The 22,704-nt window shown below is 52.4% G+C and overlaps 1 protein-coding gene across 1 annotated transcript in view; it reads right to left on the bottom strand.

The window, feature by feature from the left end:
• Positions 1–2,727: 2,727 nt before the first annotated feature.
• SEC23IP (SEC23 interacting protein) overlaps positions 2,728–22,704 on the bottom strand; it is a 106,645-nt gene continuing 86,668 nt past the window's right edge. Inside the window, exons 15-19 of the mRNA XM_088466424.1 lie at positions 19,074–19,176; positions 18,811–18,996; positions 18,565–18,724; positions 7,154–7,253; positions 2,728–5,358 (exon numbers count right to left, since the gene is read on the bottom strand). Of these exons, the coding sequence (XP_088322550.1) occupies positions 7,172–7,253; positions 18,565–18,724; positions 18,811–18,996; positions 19,074–19,176 (531 nt within the window). The 3' untranslated portion in view covers positions 2,728–5,358; positions 7,154–7,171. The remainder of the gene's footprint in view (positions 5,359–7,153; positions 7,254–18,564; positions 18,725–18,810; positions 18,997–19,073; positions 19,177–22,704) is intronic.

The following is a 22,704-nucleotide window of genomic DNA, read 5'->3' as shown; positions in this document are numbered from 1 at the left end:
CCAGCTGTTATGGAACTACATAACCCAGCATGCACTGCTACAGTTTTGCTATTAGGGCATGCTAAAACTGTGGCAGGGCATGCTGGGATATATAGTTCCACAACAGCTGGAGTGTCAAGGTTAGCCAACACTGCCCTAGGAGGAGGCCCGCCCCAACAGGCTGGGTATTTGTTGTCCAGTTTAGAAGCTGGACATCTTGCCGGGCCAGACCTCTTAGTTTGTCGCCTTGTTGTCTTGCGAAAAGTAGACGTCTTAGAGGAAGACTATTCCTTGCTTGTCCCCGAGGACGGAAGGACAGAAAATAAACCTGCTTAGACTTTATAGTTGCCGTAGATGGCAGACCTGCTGACTTTGAAGGTGCCAGAGTAGCTATTATTTTATCCAACTCTGCTCCAAAAAGTACTTTCCAATAGAAAGGTAAGAGTTCCAGTACCCTCTTTGATCCTGTATCAGCTTTCCAGGATCTTAACCAAAGGGCCCTGCGTGCCACTATTGAAGCTGCTGATGCTTTAAATGCTAAAATTCCAGCATCTACGGCAGCTCCTCCCAGATAGGAAGCCGCTTCCCGTATCATCTGTTCTCTGGTAGCATCTGGTAGAGAATCTTCCAATGCCCCCATCCATTCTTCAACCGCTTTGGCTTCCCAGGCTCCAGCCATATAGCTGGACGAGTAACAACTCCAGATGATAAAAATATTTTTTTAAGACATGTTTCAGTTTTCCTATCTGTGGAATCCTTCAGAGAAGATGCTGACAGAATAGGCAATGTAGCATTTCTGATTAAACGCGTTACATGAGCATCCACAGCAGGAGATATCTCCGGCATAGTACATACAGAAGCTGGGAAAGGATACAACGATGTTATTCTCTTGTTCACAAAAACATTTGTCCAGGTTAAAACATGCCTCATCCATAAACTCAGTGAGCTGCTCAGATATAGGAAACTCCGTTTTGAACACCTTCCGGTGGCGATTAAACTTTGAAGCCTTCTTACTATGAGCTAGTTCATCATCCTGAATATCTAGGATTGATTTAACCGCCCTCACCAAAGGAGGGACATCCACTGTGGACGGATGGTCCTCCCCCCCGAGCTAGACCCTGGAGAGGAACCCTGCACATCATCTGATTCCTCTGATGATGCGTCTGAATCCATATGTTGAGCAGACTGATAAAACCATAACTTGGTGTTAGACGCCTTAATAACTACCAGTCTGCTATCAACATTAGGTGGTGCCATACTCTGACTAGAATGGCCATAAACATCCCTCCAGGAAGGATGCATAGGAGGTGCAGACATAGCATAGTGTACACCCCATCCAAGGAGGCATCGTAGGAGCAGCCATATAATCCACACACTGCTTCATTACCTGGGACAAAGAGGAGACCCAAGATGGCTCTTGTCCAGACAGGTAAACTGGACTGGGGAGGTGGCTCTTTATAACAGACAACACACAAACCATCCTTTACTTCCCGAGGGGACAAACAGGCCATATATGATTTACATGGAACCAGCACAGGGGGCTCCCCCTCATGTTTCCTTTTATCTTTTGATATGTTCAAAATAAAGGCAATACATGCAATGTAATGTGACAGCCTTCACAAAATCTTAATGAATGTGAAGTACTCAGAGAAAAACCTCCACCCCAAGAGGATGGAGAGAAAACAGTGATAGTTATAATTGACAAGCAGTCACATACAATGCATATGTAATATAATTACAATAGGCTCTAAATCAACTACACAAGCACCAGGAATGGTAGGATGTAGAGCACCATATACCTTAACCAAGGGAGAGGTATACAGGGAGACTGACCCAAACCCTCCATAGACCAACAGCTACAGCAGAGCACTGGTAGTGGACCGTGAGCACCTCAAATACACATGGTAGGCGGAGCAGCCCAGACGCGCAAAATACTTCGTAGGGACCGCGTCTGGGTTGGGGGAGGAGCTGCCGGGGGAGCGCCTACCTCTCCTAAGCTGCATCAAACAGCCGGGTCTGCTGCCGATTCCCGGTGTCAGACGCTAAGGTCCTGGTGGTCTAGTGAGGACGCAGACAATCCCGGGCCCTGAATGCAGCAGCTTCTGGTGCGTCAGACACCACAAGCAAGGACTGCCACGCGCTATTCCCCATAAGCGAGGAATTGCCTTACCTGACAACTCAGTGCTTCCGGTTGCAGTCCGGGTCCCAGCATCGCTGCTAGCAAGCTCAGCAGAGACCCGCCAGAACCACCAGCCCAATGACTGGTTTTGTGGCCCAGCGGAGGTAGACGCGTCTTAATTCAGACGCTTAGTAGTGCTAACCCAAAAACAGAGAAATAAAATAAAACACAAAATAAAAGCCTGAGCAGTCCCGTTACATAGGTGCGTTTTAATCCTGCCGCACCCAACAAACTGAAGGCCTGTGGCAAGGGGTGGGGTATAGATGGAGGAGGACCCAAGGCATCATGGGAGCTAAAGCTTTAACGGTTTGTTGCCTGGATCTCTCCAACCATACTATCCCCATGGTATCCCTATGGACCCTGAAGAAGAGACTCATCTTACATCTTTTGTGTCACTTTCAATGCACATGAGAAGCTGATCCGCCTGGCACAGCACAATCCCAGTGATGTACCTCTGGCCGAGCATTAGTATAACTTTCTTCTGCCATCTTGGTGATTTAAAACTTTGGTTTACACTTTGTATAAAGAAACTTATTTACAGGAAACACTTTATGAGAAACACAAGAAGATTCCCAGAAATAAAATCAAAACTTTATTATTTATCTTTTATTCACAGAAAAGATCATTTGTTGATTTTACCAATTTGTAAATTTGATAGAAATAAAATATTTAAAAACTACTCTCTTACCAAAATGTGTCACTTTTGTGGTTTTAGCCCAGGTGGGGGTGGGGGGGGTCATATTGAGTACAGTACAGGCCTGGTGTGAACTACCCATGTTTCCAAATAACTTTTTACTATTTAAATTCCTTTATTGTTAAGAGTAAAAATTCTTTGTTTCATAAATGTATTTAAATTTATTTTATTTGCTATTTTCATTAATTAATTACTATAGATTTGAGTAACTACTAAACAAAAATTCAAGAGGCGGGTGTCACTATACGAGGCTAATCTGTACCTTCACCCCAATTTCCTTTGTATTTGTCTAAAGTAAACATTAAGTGAAAGACACATAAGGACGTGGGGCGCGTGCCCTGGACGGGAACTTGAGGCAGGAGCAGACATTGGCAATCCACAAACTCATTGGCTGCAACTGAAAATAGGATTCATATACATCTGGGTGTTTTAGGAACAAGTTTGAGGCTCAGCCTCTCAGGGGGACATGTAACCGGCTCTGAGATTACGGAACGTACATGTTTTATGCAACTTTACAGCTAAATCTAATGCACCCATCAGTTGTATAGAAAACCAGCCTTCTATCTGATCGCTGCTTATATAGCGGAGCATCGGTTGTAATCACGCAGGTTCCGTAATCTCAGCGCCTATTACATAATAACCCCTTAGTGCCGCACACACCGCTGACTCAGCCAATCATCCTAAGGCTACATCTGATCATCTGACCACTGTTTCTCACACCTGGTCCTCATGGAACCCTAACAGTGCATGTTTTCCAGATCATCTAGCAGGAGAACAGGTGAGTTCATTGACTAAAGCCGTGTATCCACTTGCCGATTAAAATGAGCGATTAAACAATAACGATATCGTTCTCATTCAATCGCTCATTAATCGTGCATGAAAATGGCGAAAACTACCAGTGATGTGCACGCTCCCGCTGGTCGTTTTTGACATCAATCATCGCCTGAACATGCCGGTGAATCTGCCGATAACGATTGATTGACCATATTCAGGGATGAGGGAGGGAGCCTGCACTGAATGACATATCGCTCAGTGCAGGCTCCGCAGGGGAAGAGGAATCACTGAATGATTACAATGTTGTAATCGTACTGTCGTTCCACTATCTGCTAGCGCAGCCATGGCCAACCTGTGGCTCTCCAGCTGTTGTGAAACTACAAGTCCCAGCATTACCTGCCACAGTTTTAGCATTCCTTAATAGCAAACTTGTTGCAGGGCATGCTGGGAGTTGTAGTTTCACAGCAGCTGGAGAGCCACAGGTTGGCCAGCCCTGTGCTAGAGGATACGCACCGTAACACAACACTACAGGTGGTGCTAATTATTCCTGAGATACCATGAAAACATGCACTGTTGGGGTTTCATGAGGAGTTTGAGAAACACTGAACTAAGCTAACGACCCACAAATATCTGAGGCATGTAGTAACCAGCTGAGCCCACAAGGTGTCAGTCTCCGCGGTCTGGGCCCAGAATCGTCTTTTGAGCATTTGTAACTTTAAAAAATCACACAAACTGCAAGTAGGCACTAAGTGTATCACAAAGGTCTATGCCCGGGGTATCACACACATTACTGGCCTGTGCCCGGGGTGTCACACACATTACTGGCCTGTGCCCGGGGTGTCACACACATTACCGGCCTGTGCCCGGGGTGTCACACACATTACCGGCCTGTGCCCGGGGTGTCACACACATTACCGGCCTGTGCCCGGGGTGTCACACACATTACCGGCCTGTGCCCGGGGTGTCACACACATTACCGGCCTGTGCCCGGGGTGTCACACACATTACCGGCCTGTGCCCGGGGTGTCACACACATTACCGGCCTGTGCCCGGGGTGTCACATGGGTATCACACACATTACCGGCCTGTGCCCGGGGTGTCACATGGGTATCACACACATTGCCGGCCTGTGCCCGGGGTGTCACATGGGTATCACACACATTGCCGGCCTGTGCCCGGGGTGTCACACACATTGCCGGCCTGTGCCCGTGGGTATCACACACATTACCGGCCTGTGCCCGGGGTGTCACATGGGTATCACACACATTACCGGCCTGTGCCCGGGGTGTCACATTGTGTAGAACCAGGGTCGGAGGATAAAATTATACTGAAATCCTGATATCGTAATAAAACAATGACATATAGTGAAATGATTCTGTGCAGATACAGAAGGATGTAAATATTCTCTACAACATGAAGCCCCTGAGATCCTGAAATAGCACCTTCTAAGCAAAAGGACCCTAAGTATACACTATACACTATACACTGCAATGACGGAGCTCATTACATCCTAGAAGATTAACCCTTTATTTTCATTAAAACGATGGTGCTGCGGGCGGTCTCCATACAGTGTATCTGCGGCACGCGTACACAGCGCAGGAAAGCGGCTGATAAAACTCTGCAATAGTTCTGCCCAGACTGAGCAAAGTTTATTAATAATAAAAACCTTTGATCTAATCCACGAAAATGCTTCAATCTTCTACTTGGTGTCCTCAGGGCGTCCGGACGTCACCTGTGCAGAGGCATAAATAGGCTGTAAGACTCAGACACCAGTAAGATCCGCGTACTAATCCCGCTGAGCGACGTTACAGGTAAATCCCAGTCCTCACACCTGAGCAGGAATTTACTCCCGGCTATGGGCCCGTATTCAATTAGCGGCAAAAACGACCATTTTTCGCCCAAAAAACTGACATTTTCAACAAAAAACAGGCGCAAAAAACGGGGAGAAAAGTTTTCTCCATCCCAACCAGGAGAAAGAAAAATTGCAAAATCCCTATTTTTTGGCTAAAAATTTGGGGATTTCTTTCAGAACCTTTTGGACACTAAAGATAAATTACCGGGAAAAAGATCATAAGTTGCGTACTAAGGCGAAAAACGACCGCGCACCTCACACTGGTCCCAGCAGGATAACGCTCCATGTCACACAGCACACGTCACCTCACACTGGTCCCAGCGGGATAACGCTCCATGTCACACAGCACACGTCACCTCACACTGGTCCCAGCAGGATAACGCTCCATGTCACACAGCACACGTCACCTCACACTTGTCCCAGCAGGATAACGCTCCATGTCACACAGCACACGTCACCTCACACTAGTCCCAGCAGGATAACGCTCCATGTCACACAGCACACGTCACCTCACACTGGTCCCAGCAGGATAACGATCCATGTCACACAGCACACGTCATCTCACACTGGTCCCAGCAGGATAACGCTCCATGTCACACAGCACACGTCACCTCACACTGGTTCCAGCGGGATAACGCTCCATGTCACACAGCACACGTCACCTCACACTGGTCCCAGCGGGATAACGCTCAATGTCACACGTCACCTCACACTGGTCCCAGCAGGATAACGCTCCATGTCACACAGCACACGGCACCTCACACTGGTACCAGCAGGATAACGCTCCATGTCACACAGCACACGTCACCTCACACTGGTCCCAGCAGGATAACGCTCCATGTCACACAGCACACGTCACCTCACACTGGTCCCAGCAGGATAACGCTCCATGTCACACAGCACACGTCACCTCACACTGGTCCCAGCAGGATAACGCTCCATGTCACACAGCACACGTCACCTCACACTGGTTCCAGCAGGATAAGGCTCCATGTCACACAGCACACGTCACCTCACACTGGTCCCAGCAGGATAACGCTCCATGTCACACAGCACACGTCACCTCACACTGGTCCCAGCAGGATAACGCTCCATGTCACACAGCACACGTCACCTCACACTGGTTCCAGCAGGATAACGCTCCATGTCACACAGCACACGTCACCTCACACTGGTCCCAGCAGGATAACGCTCCATGTCACACAGCACACGTCACCTCACACTGGTTCCAGCAGGATAACGCTCCATGTCACACAGCACACGTCACCTCACACTGGTCCCAGCAGGATAACGCTCCATGTCACACAGCACACGTCACCTCACACTGGTACCAGCAGGATAACGCTCCATGTCACACAGCACACGTCATCTCACACTGGTTCCAGCAGGATAACGCTCCATGTCACACAGCACACGTCACCTCTCACTGGTCCCAGCAGGATAACGCTCCATGTCACACAGCACACGTTATCTCACAGTGGTTCCAGCAGGATAACGCTCCATGTCACAAAGGACACGTCACCTCACACTGGTTCCATGAACCAGTGTGACGTCTGTCCCCGTTAGACCTGTCTCCCCACTCAGCCTACATCCGGTGTAGATGCAGAGAGTGGGATACCAGACTCGTCTGCTGTACAATCTCATCATGTAGATGACAGTCACCGTCCGCACTTACATGGGCTGACACCAGCTTCTACTGTAATTGCTGATCTGGCATCATATTTATGGACTTGTAAATTTCTTTCAGAATTAGCAGAGCGGTGTCCTCAGATTCCCTGCAAAGAGAGAGACCGTATGAGATGGGACCAGTGACTTGTAACATGGACAATGACACACAGAAAACAGGCGTATAGGGTCAGGGATTATCGGCAATACGGTTGGTGAAGGTAACAGAGAACACTGACGGCCGCCTCAAAAATACTCTGACAAGGTCTTATTAGGCCAAAACAATGCTGGAAAAAACAAAGCAATTAATGAAGAAATAACAAGAGATATGGTAAGAACTTACCTTTGTTATCTCTGTTTCTACGAAGTCCATAGGGTCCACAGGGTGACCTTGGGGTATAGCTGGATCCTGGATCCTCGGGCACCACAGAGTTAAAGCTTTTAGCTGCTCCCAGGATGCACTTGGGTCCAACCTCCCCTATACCCCGCCCCCGAGCCACAGGCACCTCAGTTGGTAAGCAGCCCAGGCCGGAGGAGGAGACGAAACAGAGAGAAGGAAGACTGGAACACACAAGAACCATACTCACAGAAATGGGAGACGGAAAACCGGTGACCAGTCACAAAGCCCATATGAAGCCAGGTGCGTCAGGGCGGGTGCCCTGTGGACCCTATGGACTTCGTAGAAACAGAGATAACAAAGGTAAGTTCTTACCATATATCTTGTTTTCTACTTCAGGGTCCATAGGGGTCCACAGGGTGACCTTGGGGATGTCCCAAAGCAGTCCAACTAAGGGCGGGGACGCTCCTGTGCTGATAGGAGAACCCGGCGCCCAAAGGATGCATCCTGAGAGGCAAATGTGTCAAACGCATAGAACCTCAAAAAGGTCTGAATGGAAGACCAGGTGGCCGCCTTACAGAGCTGAACAGCAGAGGCGCCACGGCTAGCAGCCCAAGAAGGGCCCACGGACCGAGTGGAATGAGCCTTAACAGAGGCTGGAACAGGTAAACCCTCCTGCATATAAGCCTCAATAATAACAGAACGAAGCCAACGGGCTAGAGTCTGTTTGTTGGCAGGCCAACCCCTCTTGTGAAAACCAAAGAGGATAAACAAAGAATCCGACTACCTCACAGTACTAGTCCGGTCCACATAAACCTGGAGTGCACGGACAACGTCTAAGGAAGCCTCCCCAGCCGAAAGATCAGGCGACTGAAAGGCTGGTACAACAATTTCCTGATTAATGTGGAACCTGGAAACCACCTTAGGCAGGAATTCAGGACGAGTGCGAAGCACCGCTCTGTCCTGATGAAAAATCAGAAAAGGGGGACGACAAGAAAGCGCCCCCAAATCTGAAACCCTCCTGGCAGAAGCAATTGCCAAGAGGAAAACAGTTTTAAAAGTTAGCCACTTGAGCTCCACTGACTCCAAGGGCTCAAAAGGAGGACCCTGTAAGGCCCGAAGAACCACCGCCAAATCCCACGGGGCCACAGGTGGCACAAAGGGAGGCTGGATTCTCAAAACACCCTGGAAAAAGGTGTGTACGTCCGGCATCGCTGCGATCCTGCGCTGGAACCACACCGACAGAGCAGACACGTGCACCATCAGCGAAGAAAGACGTAATCCTAAGTCCAAACCCGACTGAAGGAAAGCCAGAATACACGAAACCCGGAACACCTGGGGATCATATTTTCTGGCCTCGCACCACTGAAAGTAAGTGTGCCACACTCTGTGATAGATCCTCGCGGAAGCAGGCTTGCGCGCCCTCAGCATGGTGGTAATAACGGAGCTAGAAAAGCCCCGAGACCTCAGGACGGCTGTCTCAAGAGCCACGCCGTCAAAGATAGTCGACCCAGTTACCGGGTGAAGACAGGGCCCCTGAGACAACAGGTCCCGCCGTTGAGGTAGGAGGTACGGAGCGTCGATGGACAGGCTCCGCAGATTGGAGTACCACGGCCTTCTGGGCCACGCTGGGGCCACCAGGATCAGTGTGCCTCCGTCCTGTTTGAACTTGCGCAGGACCCGAGGCAGCAGAGATATCGGAGGGAACAAGTAAGCCAGTTGAAACAGCCATTTCACCGACAGCGCGTCTATCAGACTTGCGCCTGCGTCCCTTGTCCTTGACCCGTACACAGGCAGCTTGTGATTGTGACGGGACGCCATCAGGTCCAGCTCTGGCAGCCCCCACTTGTCCACGAGTAGTTGGAATACCTCTGGATGAAGCGACCATTCCCCGGGATGCACGTCGTAACGGCAGAGGAAGTCTGCCACCCAATTGAGGACTCCTGGGATGAAAACTGCCGAGAGAGCTGGAAGATAGCGCTCCGCCCAAGCCAGGACGCGGGACACCTCAGACATCGCAGCTCGACTGCGAGTCCCTCCCTGGTGATTGATGTACGCCACCGTGGTGGCGTTGTCTGACTGCACCTGAACGGCCCTTCCGTGAAGAGCGGTGCCGGACGACTGCAGGGCTCTGTATACTGCCCGCAGTTCCAGGATGTTGATGGGAAGAATCGCTTCCTCCGCCGACCAACGACCCTGAAGTGACAAGGAGCCTGTCACCGCCCCCCAACCCCGGAGACTGGCATCTGTCGTGAGCAGAACCCATTCCGGGATCCAAAAGGGGCGCCCCTCTAGGAGATGAGTTGTCTGCAGCCACCAGGCTAGGGACAGACGCACCTCCGAGGACAACACCAGCATCTGAGAGCGGATCCTGTGTGGCACTCCGTTCCATTCCGGAAGAATCAGCCCCTGCAGGGGCCTGGAATGGAACTGGGCAAACTCCACCATGTCGAATGCCGACACCATGGACCCCAAAACTCTCATCGCTGAGTGCACCGACACTCTGCCACTGCTCAGACAACTGTGAATCCGCAGCTGTAAGGAGGGGACCTTCTCCTGGAGTCAGAAAAATCCGTTGCTGACGAGAGTCCAGCAGGGCCCCCAAATGAACCATCCGTTGTGATGGGATGAGGGAGGATTTCTTCCAGTTGATCAACCAGCCGTGCGCCTGTAGACAAGCGACCGTCAGGTGGAGATGCTGGATCAGTACCTCCGGGGAGCTTGCCAGCAAGAGGAGGTCGTCTAGATACGGTAGCAACCGTATCCCCTGGCTCCGAAGGTGAGCCGCCATCACCTTGGTAAATACCCTAGGTGCCGTGGAGAGACCAAAGGGTAGAGCCCTGAATTGGTAGTGGTTGTGGAGAATAGCAAATCGCAGAAACCGTTGGTGCGATGTTGCTATAGGCACATGGAGGTAGGCGTCCTGGACATCCAGGGAGACCATATAATCCCCCGGTTCCATCTCCAGTATGATGGAACGCAAAGTTTCCATCCTGAATTTGGGAACCCTGAGAAACCTGTTCAGGGACTTCAAATTGAGGATGGGGCGATGAGAGCCATTGGGTTTCTGCACCAGAAACAGCGTAGAGTAAGACCCCATCCCACGTTGAGACTGTGGTACGGGTATAATGACCCCCGCCGTCAGCAAGGCCTCTATGGCTTCCTGAACCTGCAAGGCCTTGGTTTTGTCCCGAGAATTACTTGGGCAAAAAAACTGGCAAGGCGGCCTGTGCCGAAAAGACAGGGCGTACCCCTGGGAGACCACTTCTCGCACCCAGGCATCCGTGGTGGTATTGTGCCAGCACTGGGCGAATTGAAGAAGTCGGCCTCCCACTCTGGGGTCCCCCAGAGGGAGGCCCGTCCCATCACGCAGAAGGCTTATCTTCTGGCTTGGAAGAAGGGCGCCTAGCACTCCAGGCTTGCTTCTTTGGCTTTGAGGCGGTCTTGGGTGCGGACTGCCTCGGGAAGGACTGACCCTTTGCCTTGCCCTGAACCCGAAAGGAACGAAACGCCGACCTCCGGACCTTAGCAGGTGTAGTAGCTGAAGGGAGGAAGGCTGACTTGGATTTTGCCAGGGTATCTACTATTTTGTCCAGGTCCGGACCAAATAGTAATTCCCCATTAAAAGGTAAGGCCTCCAAGCCTTTCTTTGAATCCGCGTCTGCTCTCCAAGACCGCAACCACAAGGATCTACGAGCAGACACTGCTGCCGCCGAAACCCTAGAGGTCAACAGGCTAGCATCCAAAGATGCTTCTCCAATGTAGGAGGCGGCATCTCTCATCTGTCCTAACAACGCCCTCTGGACGTCCGGAGATTCATCCGTAAACGTGTCCTCCAAGGCGTTGGCCCACCCCTCAATGGCCTTGCCCCCAGGAGATGGCCATGGACGGCCGGGCTACAGCCCCTGAGAGAGAATAAATAGACTTTAGACAAGTCTCCACCTTCCTGTCCGTAGGATCCTTCAGCGAGGATATAGACGGCAATGGCAAAGTAGCACTCCTGATGAGGCGTGTTACATGGGAATCGACTGCAGGCGGAGTTTCCCATTTCTTACAATGTGCTTCCGGGAATGGATAATTGAACGCCAAGCGTTTCTGTGGCAGGAAACGCTTACTGGGCGTCTGCCAGGCTACCGCCATGTGATCAGTCAACTGATCAGACAAGGGGAACGCTGTAGAAGTAACCTTAGCTTTTTTAAAACTAGGATACCTTGACTTGGGAGCGGGTGCCTCATCCTCAATCAGAAGAATGGCCCGCACCGCCTTAACCAGAGCCCGCACATTGATGGAAGACTTAGTGTCTACCTCCTGGACTGAGGCATCTGAGGCTGAGTCATCCTGCACCTCACCATCATCCGAGGACCCCTCAGAATCCGAAAGATGCGCAGCCTGTGCCATGACTGAGCGTTTAGACGCCCTGGAGGGCACGTTACTGCGCAACATCGACTGAAAAGCCGAAGATGCTGCCGCCAAATCTTGGACAGTGTGGGAAAGCGCATCCACCCAGGGTGGAGGAGCTGTCACAGGAGCCTGAAACGGCACCACAGCCGGCTGTGCCACAGGGGTGGACTGAATATACATTGGCAACCCCGCATAGGGACCAACAGGCTGAGACCCCGGGGGAGTCTGCAATAATTGTGGGACACCCGGGGAATGGGGGATGGCAGGCTGGGGCAACGCCCTAGTAGGGGCGGCAGTCGGGACCGACAGATGGTCCGCGATGGACACCAGCACCTGGCAAAAAATCGCCCATGGTGGCTCCTGCGACATGGGAGGTTTAGACGTACCAGGGACCGCCTGGCACCGTCCGCACAGGCCGTCCTGTGACAAATCCTCCCTATCCACTCCTGCAGAACAGCGCCTGCAGGAGAACAATGCCGGAGCCCCGGAGTGCTCAATCTCCTCCTCAGACATGACTTAGGAAGAAAACGTGCGCACTCACCAGTGTGCTGAACAACAGCCCACAATATGGCACCGTGTAGCACACAACTGTATGTGACGGACCTCACAAATACGTGATCTATATAAGAGAGGTCAGTAGAAACGCCCTTCCCCCGCACACCTGTAGGGCTTGTAGGAGAAGGAAAGGGATAGGTAAAGGCTGACAGTAAGTAGAAATAAGCACAGACAGGCAGCACTAGCAAAAGTCACATACCATGCAGGAAGATATACTCACTGCACCTTTCCACTACAATCAACCTCCCAGATTCAGTGTCTGGGAAGGCTATAGTGCTGTGTACACTGTCCTTGTCGGGGGAGAGGTACACAGGGGGACCGGTCCGCGTGCTCCCTGAGTGTATCCGCGCTGCCAGTAAGAAAATGGCCGCTGGAGACCTCAGAGGAGGAGTGGCCGAGTAACTGCAGCTCAGCGACGCCAGACTCCGAGCTGAAAGGCGCGCTGAGCTGAGGGGAGGAGCCGCTAGACAGGGAAGGCTTCCTCCCCTGGCTAGCATATTTAACCCCCAAGGTTGCGGCATCCCGCTTGCCGCTTAATTTACCCTGGTGGTCTAGTGGTCTGGCGGGGTATGCCTCCGATGGAGGGGGGGTCCGCCGCCACCGCTAGCGCCCCCGGTCTGTCCCCTAGACCGGGGGCATGGGACTGCATATAAAAGGCATTACCCGCGCACCGCCGCTAATCAGCGGTGCGCGGCTTACCTTAAGCTCCCCGGCGTCTTCCGGCAGCAGTCCCGGGGGAAACCAGAGTCCGGCTAGTACAGACTCTGGCTTCCCCAGCCGCGATCCCCAGTTCAGTGCTGGCGTCGCGGCGCCAGCAGGGAGAAGGAGCGGCAGCGTGGGCGTCTGTACAGACAGCCCAGCGCTGCCGCTCTGGAGAACAAAGCTAATGTAAAAATAAATTTAAACTAGTTAAATAAAAAGCTTTAGGGGGCTGCTCCTGCAGCCCCCCCCGCAGGGTGACCCGACTGCGGCCGGGCACCATCTCAAACTGAGGTGCCTGTGGCTCGGGGGCGGTGTATAGGGGAGGTTGGACCCAAGTGCATCCTGGGAGCAGCTAAAAGCTTTAACTCCGTGGTGCCCGAGGATCCAGCTATACCCCAAGGTCACCCTGTGGACCCCTATGGACCCTGAAGTAGAAATATGAAAAATATTTGGACAGAAAATCCACATATAGGAGCAGCTATAGATCATAACCCGAATGACTGGGTCAAAACCAGGGAAGTGTAGGCTTGGATTAGTTCGGATTTTACGGAGAAATTCAGATTTTTCCTGCCAGAAATCGGGCCTCAGAAAGAGGCAAAACGTCCATGGAAGATGATGTTTGTTCATGAACGATGACGTTTTGCCTCTCTCTGAGGCCCGATTTCTGGCAGGAAAAATCTGAATTTGGCCGGAAAATCCGAACTAATCCGCCAGAAATCGGCCTCAGAAAGAGGCAAAACGTCCATGGAAGATGATGTTTGTTCATGAACGATGACGTTTTGCCTCTCTCTGAGGCCCGATTTCTGGCAGGAAAAATCTGAATTTGGCCGGAAAATCCGAACTACTCCGAGCCTGCAAATCCCTGGTCCAAATACATCATTTCTTTCAGATTATAAAAAAGGAGAGAAGGAGAAGCCCTTATTCAGCCCGTGGGGCACCGTGGCTCTGAGTGATGAATCCATCTGCCTCCTGAAGGGTGGAATATGGTCAGTGGGCATAAGGAGGAAGCCCTTGATGGTGTGGCCGTGGGTTACTAAGTGTTTGGTGACTGGTGCAGTGCTGGAGTCTAATTTAGCATCAGCCTTTTTAATCGAGGACTGATGCATCGCGATCCGCTCTTTAATCATTCGTATGGTCTTGCCAACATAGTTACAGACTGGTGCCTCTAGATGCATGGGCTGTGAGAACTGTGAACATATGTTGACTGGTAACACCTTTATACACCCCACCAGTGGGACTGTTATGTATATCGCCTCAGGCACCGTATGTGTTGCGAGACGCGTTTTGTGACATACATGATCACTTGCCCTTGCAAGAAACTTTATGTTGGTAAGACCATACGAATGATTAAAGAGCGGATAGCTGCTTTGGAAACAGGAGGGAGATGATGGTTTCATCACTCAGAGCCACGGTGTCCCACGGGCTGAATAAGGGGTTCTCGTTCCCAAATGATCTATTTGGACCCAGTCATTCGGGTTATGATCTATAGCTGCTCCTATATGTGCATTTTCTGTCCAAATATTTTTCATATATTTCTTCATTAATTCACCTATGTTTAAGCACTAATGAAGCTCACATGAAGTTTTTGCATATCTTAGACAAATGCTGTATTATTATGTGTGACTCATTAGAGTAGAGTAATTCGGATATTGTATAGGGTGTCATATTGTGTTAATGGTAGACAACTCCTGGGGAGTTGCCTGCTATATTGTACAAGGTATCTGTGTGATTTATGTATCGCTTCTGGCTTTATGTAACCATGGTAACAAGTAAGGATACATTTTAATCTTTCTTGGTTCCACCTGACGCGTATGCCGGGATTGGACCAGGAATCAGTGATATTAGGAAACTAATGTAAATCCCCGGGTGGTCTGCACTGCCGAGAAACTGGGAGTGCCGCTACGTTACTTCTGGCACCTGGGAACCAGTGTTTCCTCCCCGGCGGCTTGAGCCGCCACGTTAGTTCCACTTGCCAGTGTGATGTCCGGTATTATGCAGACGGTGGGGCTGCTTTGCCGACCTGGCAATTTGGGATTACACAGGCGAGTCCTATGATTACCTAAGTAACTGGTGGGGGGATATACAGTAAGCCAGTTCATGTAGTGGTATATTGTAGCCGTCCCCTGAGGAAGGAGACATATACGGGGTTTAGAGCATGGCTCACCCTGAAATCATATTGGATTATATAAAGTGTTGATTATCGCTCTGTCCAGTGTGTTATGAGATGGCTTTTTTCACCCCATGTTCTGGACTTTGATAGTATAACTTTTCTTGCCAATTGAAATGGTGTTCTGGTTACATTCCTAACTTCAGCTCCAAGAAACGGACGGTGTGTTCAGATCTGGCACCCACAACGTTTTCTCAGAAGTGATGTGTGCGATTCATGGACATGTATATACACATATACACACATACATACACAATTAACATGAATGGCGGCACTCACGGGTCTTGTAATGTAAGAATCACACTGACAACTGTGTCTCTTGTTCAACGTTTCAGTCCAAATGACTTTTATCAAGAAGACGTTGTCAGTGTGATTCTTACATTACAAGACCCGTAAGTGCATGTGTTGTTTCTTAGGGAACATCTTGGGGGGCACCAGGGCAATTATTTATTACTGGAATGTGGCGTGCCGGTATACATACACACTCCACACACACTCCACACACACTCTCCACACACACTCTCCACACACACTCTCCACACACACACTCCACACACACACTCCACACACACACTCCACACACACACTCCACACACACACTCCACACACACACTCCACACACACTCCACACACACTCCACACACACTCCACACACACTCCACACACACTCCACACACACTCCACACACACTCCACACACACTCCACACACACTCTACACACACTCCACACACACTCCACACACACTCCACACACACTCCACACACACTCCACACACACTCCACACACACTCCACACACACTCCACACACACTCCACACACACTCCACACACACTCACTTTAATATTATTATTAGTTCTCACTTTTTCAGCCTTATTGTTTGTGTAACCTTAGTTCCATTATTCCATCTTCTGATTTATTTTAATGTCACTTGTTATTTATTGCAGATATGTCCTTAACTGTCTCCAAATCTGAGACCCCCCCCCCATACTTCTCTGCACCCACCTATACCATCCATCCATATAACCCACCTGCATCTTATACCCCCCTCCGTGCTCCATTCAATATTACACCCAAAGTAAACTCTTTCCCATAAAGCAATTCCACCCCACTTTCGCTTATACTCAATGCCGCCCCCTACCACCCTGGGCCAGCCCCCTTCGCTTCCCACCGTCTCCCCAGGGCCACCCCCCATCGCTTCCCACTCTCTCCCAAGCTCGGCCCCCATCCCTTCCCACTCTCTCCCTGGGGTCACCCCCCATCCCTTCCCACTCTCTCCCCCCGGGCCCGGCCCCCATCCCTTCCCACTCTCTCCCCCCGGGCCCGGCCCCCATCCCTTCCCACTCTCTCCCCCCGGGCCCGGCCCCCATCCCTTCCCACTCTCTCCCCCCGGGCCCGGCCCCCATCCCTTCCCACTCTTTCTCCCCGGGCCCGGCCCCCATCCCTTCCCACTCTCTCTCCCCGGGCCCGGCCCCCATCCCTTCCCACTCTCTCTCCCCGGGCCCGGCCCCCATCCCTTCCCACTCTCTCTCCCCGGGCCCGGCCCCCATCCCTTCCCACTCTCTCTCCCCGGGCCCGGCCCCCATCCCTTCCCACTCTCTCTCCCCGGGCCCGGCCCCCATCCCTTCCCACTCTCTCTCCCCGGGCCCGGCCCCCATCCCTTCCCACTCTCTCTCCCCGGGCCCGGCCCCCATCCCTTCCCACTCTCTCTCCCCGGGCCCGGCCCCCATCCCTTCCCACTCTCTCTCCCCGGGCCCGGCCCCCATCCCTTCCCACTCTCTCTCACCGGGCCCGGCCCCCATCCCTTCCCACTCTCTCTCCCCGGGCCCGGCCCCCATCCCTTCCCACTCTCTCTCACCGGGCCCGGCCCCCATCCCTTCCCACTCTCTCTCCCCGGGCCCGGCCCCCATCCCTTCCCACTCTCTCTCCCCGGGCCCGGCCCCCATCCCTTCCCACTCTCTCTCCCCGGGCCCGGCCCCCATCCCTTCCCACTCTCTCTCCCCGGGCCCGGCCCCCATCCCTTCCCACTCTCTCTCCCCGGGCCCGGCCCCCATCCCTTCCCACTCTCTCTCCCCGGGCCCGGCCCCCATCCCTTCCCACTCTCTCTCCCCGGGCCCGGCCCCCATCCCTTCCCACTCTCTCTCCCCGGGCCGGCCCCCATCCCTTCCCACTCTCTCTCCCCGGGCCCGGCCCCCATCCCTTCCCACTCTCTCTCCCCGGGCCCGGCCCCCATCCCTTCCCACTCTCTCTCCCCGGGCCCGGCCCCCATCCCTTCCCACTCTCTCTCCACGGGCCCGGCCCCCATCCCTTCCCACTCTCTCTCCCCGGGCCCGGCCCCCATCCCTTCCCACTCTCTCTCCCCGGGCCCGGCCCCCATCCCTTCCCACTCTCTCTCCCCGGGCCCGGCCCCCATCCCTTCCCACTCTCTCTCCCCGGGCCCGGCCCCCATCCCTTCCCACTCTCTCTCCCCGGGCCCGGCCCCCATCCCTTCCCACTCTCTCTCCCCGGGCCCGGCCCCCATCCCTTCCCACTCTCTCTCCCCGGGCCCGGCCCCCATCCCTTCCCACTCTCTCTCCCCGGGCCCGGCCCCCATCCCTTCCCACTCTCTCTCCCCGGGCCCGGCCCCCATCCCTTCCCACTCTCCCCCCGGGCCGGGCCCCCTTCCCACTCATTGCAACCAGATTATAGCTATGAAATGGTGGCTAGGATCTGATCGGTTACTATGGGTTACACCTCCACCTATGCTCTTTACAAGACCTGATACAGAATGTCCTCATATACCTTTCCATTTTGCACCTTATTTTGCAATACGCCTGGCGAGATTCCTGTGCTGTGTACTTTTCCCTCAACATGGGTACACGGGTGTTCTGGCATAAAGGCGCAGATAAAGCAATTGTATCATACCTGTCTTACCGTATTACCGCAGATTGTACAATTTTGCTGCCGCTTCCTAAATGTTGTGTCTTCGTTCCATTATAGTGTACTAGGTACTCAGAGTTAGCGTTTTGGCGCGGCTAAGTCGTAAAGTCTGTGATGCAATAAATGGGGCTATTTGGGGCAATTTGAGGATAAGTGTATGTGGAAACACATCTGTAAGTGTCCCCCTAACCTCAATGTGAGTCGGTCCCTGATTTAGTTTCTCTTTAGGTTACAAATAACAGTATTGCCTACAGGACACAGGAACCGTATCTCAGCGTACAGCACTGAACCTGCATCGTACGGCCGTCAGACTCTATCCAAGCCCTCTGCTTAGGTACCCACCAGTAACACAGGTGACTCTGCAGAGCAAACAGGTACTCATTGAAGCTCTCGATGGGCTTCTCTTGAAGGACATAGTCGATTCTGCGACCACCATTCAACATCCCAATCTTCACAGCGAGCTCCTCCTCCCGCCAGGAATCCGTACTATCCAACTTATCAGCTTTCATGTAAAAAAACACAAGTGTAATATTCAGGTTCCCAATCTATGGTCATGGAATATAACCCCCACACATTGCACATCATCACCTTCCACCTGCTGTTTGTCCTCTTCCTCCTTAATCTGATCCGCAACTTTCTCCAACTCTGCCTGGAGCTGAGGAGAAGACGTGTGCGCACGGGCAAAATCATTGAGGGTCTGCCACGCCGAGCGGAGTGAGCTGATGAACCCGTGCTTCAGGTCCGACCCCATGCGGCTCAGGCTCTCCTTCAACTCTGCCAAACAGAAGCTGGAACCAGTGTGGAGATCTAACCAGACGTTCAATAACATTCACATAGGCCAAACAACTTACCGAGATGTAGCCTCTTTCTGCCCTTGTGATGTGGGACGAGGACGGGTTTCAGATCCAAATCTGGGACTATCATCGGCTCCAGTCTGTAGGCAACAGGGTCCAGCTGAGGAGAGGAACCTGCATGGTCAGTAACAGCCCAACACACTAAATGAGCATGTTATTACACTTGCAGAGTGTCTTTAGAGATCATACCAATGGCTCACAAAAATTTTTGAAACACGGCGCCCTTCAGTATCAGCACTTTTCCCCCAGCACCCCTTGGCTAAAACTTTCTTATTTGGAAATTCAGCAAATATTATTTAATTACGGAAATTGGGCTCATCTATCACCCAAACTGGGTACACATTAAACGACGTGTGTACCCAGCGATGCAACACATGACCCCCCCCTTGCCGAAGGGCCGACATATCGGGCAGTCCCTACACACTGGGCGATACATCGACTGTCTTTATCAGATGGGGCAAACCGTTCCACCTGGAGAGGATTAACCTCTGTAGAGGCCTGGAATGAACCTGGGCATACTCCACCATGTCAAATGTCGACACCATGGAGCCCAGTAACTGCATTGCTGAGTGAATGGACACTCGACAACTGTGAAGGCATTTGCGTACCAGCATCTGCAAAATGGAGATCTTTTCTTCAGTTTGAAAGATCCCCTGCTGTTGAGAATCCAACAGCGCCCCGAGATGGAGCACTCTCTGTGAAGGGGTTAGGGAGGACTTCTTCCAGTAGATCAGCCAGCCGAGATTCTGCAGCCGTGAGAGCTGTAGATGTTGGTGAAGTGCCTCTGGAGACCCAGCAGCAAAAGGTCGTCCAGGCAAGGTAACAGGCGGACCCCCTGTAGCCGCAGATGGGCTGCCATTAGCGCCATAATTTTGTTAAACACCCAAGGTGCAGTAGAAAAGACAAACGGCAGGGCCTGAAACTGGAAATGCTGTTGTAGTACAGCAAACCTGAGAAAACGTTGGTGAGCCGAAGCAATCAGAATATGCAGAGACCCCATAAAATTCCCAGGTTCCATAGCCAGTATAATTGATCGTAGGGTTTCCATCCGGAACTGAGGCACCCTGAGGAATTTGTTCAGGGACTTGAGGTTGAGGATAGGCCGATAGGAACCGTTCGGTTTCTGAACCAGAAAGAGGTTGGAATAACAACCTGTTCCCCTCTGGGGTAACGGGACAGGCACAATGACCCCCGCTTGAAGCATAGATTGTACCACTTCCTGTATTTGTAAGGCCTTGTCCTGGTTTGACTGGAGGCCTGTGCAGAAAAACTGATGGAGAGGCCTCCTGCAGAAGGAGAGGGCGTACCTGTGAGAGACCACTTCCCTTACCTAAGTGTCTATGGTGATCTGACACCACCACTGGACGAACTGAAGAAGTCGGTCTGCCACCCGGGGATCCCCCAAAAGGGAGGCCCGCCCTGCCAGGCTGAGGACTTCTAGTCAGGCTTGGCAGCCGGACGTCTTGTACTCCAAGCCTGCTTCTTATGCTTGGTAACCCTTCCTGGTGCCAGACGGTCTAGTAAAGAACTGAGGCTTAGGCTTACCTTGGGGCCGAAAGGACGAGGGCCGAGACCCCGAGGGAGCAGAAACAGAAGGAAGACATGCAGATTTAGCTGATGCCAACGTATCCACAATTTTAGCTAAGTCAGGACCAAACAAGCCCTGGCCATTGTAAGGCAAAGACTCCAAACCCTTTTTAGAGTCTGCCCTCCAAGAGCGTAACCACAAGGAGCCACGAGCTAAAATTGCTGCAGCCGAAATCCTGGAGGTTAAGAGGCTGACATCCAAAGCGGCCTCATTAATATACGTAGTCCCAGAGGTTACCAACCAGAGTCACCTGCTCACTGGTACCCGCCGAAGACAACGACTCTTCCAGGAGTCTGCCCAGCGTTCCATTGCCCTGGCCATCCAGCAGATAGCCATGGCCGGTCTGGAGGCCGCTCCTAAAAGGGTATACATGGACTTTGAGCAAATTTCCACTTTGCGGTCTGTAACATCATTCAATGAGGACATGGACGGCATAGGCAAAGTCGCACTCTTTACCAAGCGATCACATGGGAATCCACTTGGAAACGCTTACCAGGAAATTTCCAGACCTCCTCCAAGTGATCCACCTGCTGATCAGACAAAAGGAAAGATGGCAGCAGTACCCTTCACATCCTTGGCATGTTTGGACCTAACTGCCGGAAGTTCCTCTTCCTCTATAACCATGGCCTCACGGACTGCCCATATCAGGCCTGGTATATATATCTTAGACCTGGTTTCCACCTCCCGAGGACAGAGCTCAGGGTCAGATAAGTCATGAAGCTCTCAGTCATGTCATCCTCATAATAATGCGTGGACTGAGACGACATCAATGGTCTCTTTGCCGGCCTAAGCGGAAATTCGCTCTGTAAAATCTCCGTCAGGTTCTGTACCGTAGTGGAGAGTGAGTTTACCCAAACAGGCTCCGCAGAAACCTGAGAAGGCGCACCCTGCTGGGGAGGGCACTGCGCCACCACCATCTGCCTGGGAACCCCCTGTATGGGAGATGGGGCCACCATATGCTGCACGAACCCTAACCGTGGATACACAGGGGGAGCCGCCAAACGTCCCGCAATGGGCGTTAATGCCTGAGCAAAAACAAGCCAAAGGGAGTTCCTGAGCCACATTTGAGGCAGTAGAAGGACCAGGGAGGGCATAACATGTTGTACATAAGCCCCCATTAACCACGTCCCCCGTCCCCTATCCCTGCCTTACATTTAGAGCATGAAAGCAGGATAGGAGCACTATTTAGCACAGGCTCATCATTACCAGACATGGTACAGGATAGCATGCACGCTGTATGTGACCCACCACACAGAAAACGGAGCAACTGTGAGGTAAATTCCCACCCTGACAGCACTGGCACTGCTAGGGCCATTAACAAGAATAAGTACAGGGAAAGCTTAAAATGGCTGACAGAAAGAAAAAGCAAACTCAGGCATAAGTCACATACAATGAAGAATGAATGCACCTGCACTAATGGCACTACCAATCAACTACACAGACTCAGCGCCTGGTAGGACTAAGTGCTACATACACTGACCATGACCACCAGGAGGAGAGGTATGTCTGTGAACTGCGACTCTCAGCCAGGGGAAAATGGCCGGAGAACACCGAGGGGGTGGAGCCGGAGGAGTAGAGCTGCCAGAGCCAGCCAGACCGCAGTGGAATGGCGCGTTGTGTAGCAGGGAGGAGCCACCTGTTAGACAGGGAAGGCTGCCTCCCCTGGCCAGTGTTTAACCCCTGGGACGCTGGAGCTCTTACAGTGCCTCCACACCTGTCCAGCCTGTGTCCCCCGGTGGCCTGTGGAAGCGCAGACCTCAGTGCCTGGCTCCACCGCTGTCATCGCCAGGGAGTCCCCAGCCCTGAGGGAAATGGACTGCTGTTCGGCTTACCTGCTCCCCGTCGCGCCGGGCCACCGTTCAGGGATCCTCCGGGGTCCCTGCTAGCCAAGACCCCAGAGGTCCCGCCGAGATCCCCAGATCTGTACCGGTGTCTCGGCGCTGGCTGGGTGGTGGAGCGACAGTGCGGGCGTCCTACTGGACTGTCCACTCTGCAGTAATCTTAGGGGCTGAACCAGCCCCCCCTCGCGTAAGCAGTGAC

The sequence above is a fragment of the Taudactylus pleione genome, unplaced genomic scaffold (genome assembly GCF_031769625.1).
Source record: "Taudactylus pleione unplaced genomic scaffold, aTauple2 ptg003137l, whole genome shotgun sequence".
Classification (NCBI taxonomy): Eukaryota; Metazoa; Chordata; class Amphibia; order Anura; family Myobatrachidae; genus Taudactylus; species Taudactylus pleione.
This window is presented reverse-complemented; position numbering and strand designations above follow the sequence as displayed.